This window comes from Chaetodon trifascialis, chromosome 6 (genome assembly GCF_039877785.1).
Source record: "Chaetodon trifascialis isolate fChaTrf1 chromosome 6, fChaTrf1.hap1, whole genome shotgun sequence".
NCBI classification, from domain to species: Eukaryota; Metazoa; Chordata; class Actinopteri; order Chaetodontiformes; family Chaetodontidae; genus Chaetodon; species Chaetodon trifascialis.
The window spans coordinates 3,944,717-3,952,591 of record NC_092061.1 but is presented as its reverse complement, the minus strand read 5'-3'; the positions used below and the strand labels follow the sequence as shown (position 1 = coordinate 3,952,591).

The 7,875-nt window shown below is 45.0% G+C and overlaps 2 protein-coding genes across 2 annotated transcripts; one reads left to right on the top strand and one right to left on the bottom strand.

Annotated features, from left to right (window-relative positions):
- The first annotated feature begins 207 nt into the window (after positions 1–207).
- LOC139332741 (saxitoxin and tetrodotoxin-binding protein 1-like) lies at positions 208–2,540 on the top strand. The gene is made up of 6 exons (XM_070964827.1): positions 208–518; positions 1,024–1,166; positions 1,263–1,330; positions 1,621–1,749; positions 1,898–1,993; positions 2,088–2,540. Exons 1-6 carry the CDS (start codon positions 408–410, stop codon positions 2,174–2,176), a joined length of 636 nt encoding a protein of 211 aa, XP_070820928.1. The 5' UTR covers positions 208–407; the 3' UTR covers positions 2,177–2,540.
- A 2,440-nt stretch (positions 2,541–4,980) lies between these two features.
- On the bottom strand, positions 4,981–7,668 carry f2r (coagulation factor II (thrombin) receptor). Its single transcript, XM_070964826.1, has 2 exons — positions 7,535–7,668; positions 4,981–6,507 (listed from the first exon to the last, which is right to left on the bottom strand). The coding sequence occupies exons 1-2, from the start codon at positions 7,617–7,619 to the stop codon at positions 5,279–5,281; spliced, it is 1,314 nt and encodes a 437-aa protein (XP_070820927.1). The 5' UTR covers positions 7,620–7,668; the 3' UTR covers positions 4,981–5,278.
- Positions 7,669–7,875: the final 207 nt, after the last annotated feature.

Sequence of the window (7,875 nt, the reverse complement as noted above, 5' to 3'; positions counted from 1 at the left end):
TCCTGATGCACTCAGACACTGAACGGTTTGATCCCGGTTGAGCTGTAGGAAGTTTTCTGCCATCATCATCATCATCCTCATCATCGGTAGGGTTTGATGGTATCGTATAAGTTCAGGTGTGTGTGTGTGTGTGTGTGTTGGAATGTGTATTACTCACATTGTGGGGACATAAATCTGTTGGATGAGTTTCCAAAACCAAATCCCGTTGTCCTTGTTTCAACTCCCCTTAGAAACAGTCACGTTGTGGTGAATCCTGTGTGTGTGTGTGTGTGTGTGTGTGTGTGTGTGTGTGTGTGTGTGGCCCAGCCCACTGTTACACAACACTTCCCCTGGCTCCTTTGAGGAGGCTCTAGCTGGCAGGATCCCTGACATTAGTGCTGCTCTCTGGCTGCCTGCTGTCTCGAGCCATGGCTGCACAGCTGGTTGTTGCTCTGCTGGCTCTCGCCTCCCTGGGTGCTGCATCTGAACCGGACTGTAAAGAGCTGGTTAAGCCTCTGGTACTGGACAGCCACAGCCCCGTGAGTATCCACGATCCTTTGTTATGAGCTGGTCGCATGTGAGGATGCTCTGAAGCCTGGTGCTGATAATACAACTTGAATAGCTGAGTTTTGTTTTTTTTTGTGTGTGTGTTAGATTTACTTACATTAAAATGTGCTGCAGGGGGATTACAAATAGGGCTGTTATAAAAATTGCAGTGCGTCTGTGCAGCTTCTGCAGTCTGGTTTATATTATCTTGGCTTTGCAGATTAAATTAGTAAAGCGTATCTAATTTCCCATGAACATTAATGCATCTTGTATATAAAGCCTACTGTACATTATGTAACCAGAAACAACAACTGTGCTTTTAGGATAGAAATTCAGATTGTTAGCAGAGATTTCCCTTTTTCCATTGTTTAATCCAATTGCAAATCTTCAGATGCTGTTTCCAAGGTTGCAAATGAACCTTGTATCTCATTAGAATAACAATGATGGCAGAACAAAGGCGTGATACATCTATCGCTTTCAAACCAATTCTTGTGGCAGATTTATGGGAAGTGGGTGCTCCATGTGGGGTCATGGGACCAGCCTGGCCTGAAGAGCGACCTGGTGACGGTGAACAGCTCCTGGGTGGAGCTGTCAGCCTCGTCAGACAGCGGAGTCATCACCGTCTACTGGGCCGATCGCCTGTGAGGACGCTGCTGACTGCAAATGATCAGTCATGTGATGTTATATTGTTGTGTTGTCTGGAGCTTGTAAGTATTTCTTCTTCTTTCTCACCACAGAGGGGAAGATAAATGCCTTCAGGGTAAAGCCAATGCCACCGTCTCAGGAATGACCACTCACACCACTTGTATGTATTTTGTGATATTCATAGTGTTTTTCTGTTTACGCCCTGACTCACCATCTCTCTCTCTATGCTGTGTAATGTCATGTGGGGGATGCATGCAGCCAAAGCACATTAACACGGTGTGGGTGGATTTCATAAGTAAACAGCCACGTGAGGCTGCAAATGCAATGTCTGGATGTTTTCTACGTATTATTGCATTTCAAATCAATCCATGAAAATAAAAAAGTCTTATTCAGTGTCTTGCACTGTGGATGCATTCATGTAGAAGCCTTGTTTTTCCTGATGTTTTGCAGTTAATATCAATGGTCACACTTCATATCATGATGGGAAGTTCTACGAGACCTGCTCCGACTGCCTCCTGTCCGAAGACACCACCCTCCTCCCTGACGGCAAGTCAAAGGGACGATACATTTTCCTCTTTAGTAAGGCTTTGCTTCCTTCCTCCATCACTGATTTGAGTAAAAATACACAGTTTTTGGTCAGTACTCTGAGATATTACTTTGCCATCTGTCTCTACTGTCTTCCTCCACCTCACCCACACGTTTTATGTCTCTGGCTGCTCTTTTAAAGCACGAACCGGCACCCTGGAGCCATCTGAGTTAGAGACCTTCAAGAAGCAGGCGCAGTGTCTTAAATTCCTCCCAGAGTACCACTTTGGAGGCAAAGGTTAGCCATCACTGCAGCTCTACATCTTTCCAATTAAATTATATACGTTTATTTTCATGCCACTTTCTTCACTGATCATTTTCTCTTATTTCAGATCTGTGTCCAGATGACAGGGTAGCCACTACAGCTGCTGCAGAGAATACAGAGAGCGAGCAAACTGAGGTTCAGCCCACTGCAAAGTAAAGCAGAGCAGAGCCGAGGTGGCAGCCCTGTGAACGGCCTGCACACACCCAAACATACCCAGCTTAGCATGTGCTAAATAGTGCTGCAATGTGAGCTGCGCGTGCGTTTCCAGCGTCATGTTAGATCTGTGGTCCGTCATATGTAGTCTTAGTATTGTGTGTCTCTGCTTGCTGAGCTGCTTGACCTCTCGTGATTTAGTTTAGGAAATGTGAAATCTGAATGGCATGTTCTGGCAGGTACAGTAATGGATGAAAAACACTTACAAGCTTCCTTTAAGTCAGTTTAACAACCTGTAAATAATTGAGTGTGTGAACTGTTTTCAACTGTTTGTGTAGGGTAAATAAAGCAGCTTTCAGTCTCCCTCTGCTCTGTGTTCTAGTCCTTTATTCCTACCCTTATTCACAAAAAGTGCTTGGTTTCTGAGCTCCAACATTTCTTGGTCGTTTTTCAAATACAAGATGCCAGACGCTCTGCTGACCCGTATGTAAAATGATACGCTTCATCCAAACTACTACAGCTCTTCTCAAATGCACCGCTGTTCCCAGAAACTTCAACAAAGCCCGTCACTGGGTAATGTCACTGTCAGGGGGAGAAAGAAGACGTCAAACATTTAAACTGTCGCCTCAAGGAGTCTGCGCAGACCCACGGGGAAGCAGCCTTCGTCCTGCTGGAGAAAAGCTGCTTCAGGTCCTTTTTAACTGTCTCAACAGTCCCGGACAAGTCGTGGCACTTTGCCTGAGCTCGTTCAGGCGCAGCATTGGCAGCAGAGGACCGTTGAGCTTGCCATTCAATGCTGAGCAAAGGAAATCTGCATGGCTCTGCATGGTCATTAAAAAACCTTCATTGGTGCATCCGAGCAAGTGGAAACCCCCCTTCCCTCCCCCATATTAGCACTTGCACAACACCTTTTTTTTTTTGTTTGAAACCCCAGAGGGAAAATGAATCGGTGCTAGACGTTTTTCTGTTGCAGCTTCAGCAACATCCTCTGCAGTGCTGCTGTCTTTCCTTCTCATCCTCACCCCTCTGCAATAGCCATGGCTCTGCCTGTTGTCGTATTTCTATTGGCTCTCACTTCCTTCAGTGCTGCAACCGCACCTGACTGCAAGGACCTGGTCAAACCCATTATGCCAGAGGACCCCAAAATGGTAAGTTATGCTTATGATGCTTTTTGAGTCTTATTTACTCCACTGATGGTTGATTTGACTTAAAAAACACATTATCAATAAGCACATATATGTATTTTTTAATGTAGTTACAGAAATTTTGACTTTTTATGTGAAGGTTTTTGGGAAATGGGTGTATGTGATGGGAGCTGGTGACCCCAAACCATACCACAAGGCACTGGAAGCTCTGAAAAGCTCCTGGATAGACTTGTCTCCCACATCCGACAGTCAAATTGTGACATTACGTTGGGGAGATCGCTGCTTGTAAGTTTGATGATTAACTCAATTAAATATGTAGGGCAGATCTTTAGAGTTTGTAGCACTAAATTTAATAAAAGGTGCACCATGTTCAATTCTAAGCTTGTTAAAACAACATATTCTTGTTTCTCAGTAATCGGTGTATCTTGGGGGAGGTGAATGCCACAGTCTCAGGACTTGCCACCACTTTTCGCAGTAAGTGAACGTCAAACAAAGGATGTGTGTAATTAGCACATGAGACGAAGCTGCGTCTGTCTTCCACATGATATTTACAGCATGAATAAAAGCACAGGATATCTACAACAGCGGATCTCCACATGGATAATATTGCATGATGATCAGTCACTCTGTCCACCTTTAAAGAAAATCTGTCAGACCACAAAGGACACATTCTGCAGACCTGCTCTGACTGCCTGCTGTGGACAGACACCTTTCGAAATGGGGACGTCACTGGCAGATACATCCTGCAGTTCAGTAAGTCCTCAGCAGTTTTAACAAGACTGGCTCAGAGTTTCAAGTGTAGTAACTCCTTTTTATAACCCCCCCCTCTTTCAGCAAGGACGGGGAAAATAGACCCCAAAGACGTTGAAATTTTCAAGAAGCAAGTTGGGTGCCTGAACTTCCCGGAGAACTTTCACAGCTACGATGAGAAAATAGGTGAGTAACTCTTCAGCAGCCTGAAAAGACTGGAGCTAAAAACGAAGCTGGACCTGTGAGTCCAGGTCTTTACAACATTTTACACAAGTTGCCACAAGGTGGAGATGTTGTATTGTGAAAAGCAACATTTAAATACGATTACACATGATGCCTTAATGCAGCAAACTTCATTAGTTGAGAGTAATTCCATAAAGAGCGCTGCACATGGCCAGGATATGGAAATGGAGCCAATGTTCTTCATGCTGCTCAGGGAATATTTCCTCTCTTGTGTTTGTCTGTTACAGCTCATCTTGTTCATGTTTTCCTGTGTTTCAGAGCTGTGCCCCGACGACAAAGAGAGTGCAGACTGAGCTGCAGTATAAAGAGATGAAGAGATACAACAACACTGTAATAAGCAAGAATATGTATAGTGTAGTAGTGCTGTTTTGATTGAATTACCTCTGATGTAGCACAGACTTTGCTATTTACATGTATGCTTTGGCTTCATGAACGCCAGTGCATCAAGTAATTACTGATCTGATATATGTCCTTAAAAAACCTAGAACAGATGATGATATATTGAATTGCATTATGAAAATTTGGGGTCAAAACTGTTCTTTTTGTCTTACAATAATGCGGTTACTACATCACCTGTAATATTTTTCAGATTAAAACTTTATTATTATTATTATACACTAAGTCTTTAATCCTTATGGTTCAGCAAGAAGGAGAATATGAAACAAAAATATGGAAAGAAAGTCGGACAGTTTTACTGGATGCCACACGCTGTCAGGCTGGTGGATGCATGACTGCAAAGTAACAAAAAGTTGTCATCGTTTTTTTCCGTAAACAATGAAACATCCAATAAGCTAAGTTAAGTGCAGATGATCCAGCATGACTAGACACTGGACACACTCTTTTGATCCAACCCAAGCATTTCCTTGGCGAGGATTGAAACACACACTGACCCTGATGTGTCATGCTCTGCGTATGTGTGTGTAAGTCTGAAGAGTCTCTCAGAGCCAGGCTCCTGGCGTCCATGCAGTTAAGCCACTAGCCTGCTGTATTGGCTCCCCAGGCCACTTTGAACACTGTCCATCTTGTATGACCTGCTGCTGTCCGTCCGCCCGCTGGTTCTTGTACTTTGCGTTCCTGAGCTGCTCTCTGCTTGGGTCAGTCGCCTACATCTGAGCAGCGCCGCCATCTGCTTCTGGCACTGAGAGGAGCCAAAGTAATAGAGGACTGGATCCAGACAGCAGCTGAGGCTACCCACACACATGGAGAGCAGGTACGCCTGGTAGGAGCTGTCACTGGACTTGTGGGACACCTGAACATAGTGAACCATGAGGATGATGTTGGTGGGGGTGAAGCAGACCACAAACACCACCAGCACGACCACGGCCATCACCACAGCTCGAGTCTTCCTGGAGCGGTTCTCCACGTTGGCTGCTGCCAGAGCCTGAATGATACGCACGTAACAGACAACAGTGAAGACAAGAGGGATGAAGAAGAAGACAGAGGAGTAGATTGGGAAGAAGTAAAGATAATAAGCCTGTAGGTTTTCCACATCCTGCACATCATGGCAGGTGGTGATGCCCAGGTCTGGCAGATGGATGGTTTGCCCAGAGATCAGCAGAGGGGACACTCCTCCGAGGGCTAACAGCCACATGGCGGCACACACGGCCGAGGCCGTCTGAGGGCTGCGCCACGTCAGCGAGTTCATGGGGTAAACCACGGCCAGGAAGCGGTCGATGCTGATGCACGTCATGAGCAGCACGGAGCAGTACATGTTGCAGTAGAAAGCTGCCGTGACGACTCTGCACATGAAGGAGCCGTAGATCCAGTTGTTGCCGTTGTAATGGTAGGCAATCTTGAAGGGAAGGAGCAGGCCGAAAAGCAGGTCGGCGCAGGCCAGGTTCAGCATGTAGATCACAGCCGGTTTTCTGGGACGGATGTGGTGCACAAACATCACCATGGCAGCGAGGTTGAGGGGCACGCTGATGATGAAGACGAGGGTATAAATGGTCGGGACGAAGCCCGTTGCCAGGCGACCCTGGAGAAAACCTTTAGCTTCCTCTGAGACAAAGTAGTGTTTCTGGGGATGGTGGCGTGGGCCGTGGAGGTCGTGTCTTTTCACCGGCTCCTGTTCCGACCCTGACCCGGACCCCCCGTCATCCCTCAGACTGTCTAACACAGACAGGTCAAGGTAGTCCACAGGCTCAGCAGTGACCATCACAAAGTGACCCGAGAACGTCCGAGGGAGCGGCGCTGAGCCTTCGAGGAGATGGAGGGAAACAGAATACATCAGTTTTCTCTGGAAATGCTCCTTTCTGAGGTGAAGATGCAACATATTTGAAGACATGCTGTTACTTTTTAAAGGGTTAGGTTACCCAATTTTAAAGCTACATCTGCTTAAGGTCTTACTATAATGTGTAGTGCAGACTCCACGATGAACACCAATATTACTCATTATTTCTGGCTTTTTACAAATATACTAAGTGGAACTACACACATTAACATGACTGGGTTCATACAGTTAGAGACTGGAGGTATTTTAATACCCAGGCGGCTGAGAAACTCCATTACAAACAAAAGTCCTGCCTTCAATATCATTTAAGTGGAGTATTATCAGCAACATATACTTTACTAGCACTCTTTATGTATTATTGGACTATTACTGAATCATTCACCTGTGGCGAAGCAGCATTTAAGTATGTGTCTGAGGGGAGCTGCTTTGAGGTGCATTGTTGGTTAGTCTTGAAATGGATCATAGTCTACTTATTTATTATGAGCTAATCATGTTTTGTGTGTAAAATCGTAACCTGTGAAGTAACTTTTAACCATCACTGTCAAATCATCAGCATTAAGTAGCAGAACATGAAATTTCTCAAGTAAAATAAAAGTACCTCTGAGGTACGCTGTCCATTGACCTGCTGCATGCTGTCAGCCAGACTGACACACTGACCAATCATTAAGCAGCAGCTCTAAAACTTTAATCATGGCTTAAGTTTCTCATTACGGGCACATTCTTCACTCTCAGTCACTAATTTGTCCGGACACGTTGGGAATGTGAACGCAGTACCAATCCTGTATAAGAAGCATTCTAACAACCCAACTTGTTTAAACCAGAGATGCTTTATTTATTTAAAAGCGTTGATATGTAGTAAATGTTACCCCATCATGCAGGTGTAAAGCCCAGCAGAGTACATGCCTGTACAAAGTATAACTCCATAAAATTACGCAATAATCCGTTATGAACTATCATAAAGTTCAAAGTTTTGGTTACTTCATGGTTACTTACCATTTTCGGAGGCGAGCGCAGAGCTGAGGAGAGAAAACAACACCAACAACCCGACTGACGGCCGAACCATGGCGTTACTGTACATCCTCCAAATGTTTTACACCTACAAGTGTGTTGAAATGATCTGTTTGCCAGAGGAGTTGTTGAAGTGGTTTTCTGCCAGCTTCAAACATGTTATTACAGCCTGCTGTGGATACTCCGCCTCCGCCTCACTGCACATCTCCTCCCCATTAGACACGTGTGTGACCTCCATCTGCACACCAAAATATTTATCCTCAAAGTAGTTTGAGGTTGGAGGAGGTTAAAACTGGTGTTGCTAAAAAATAGAACGGATAATTAAA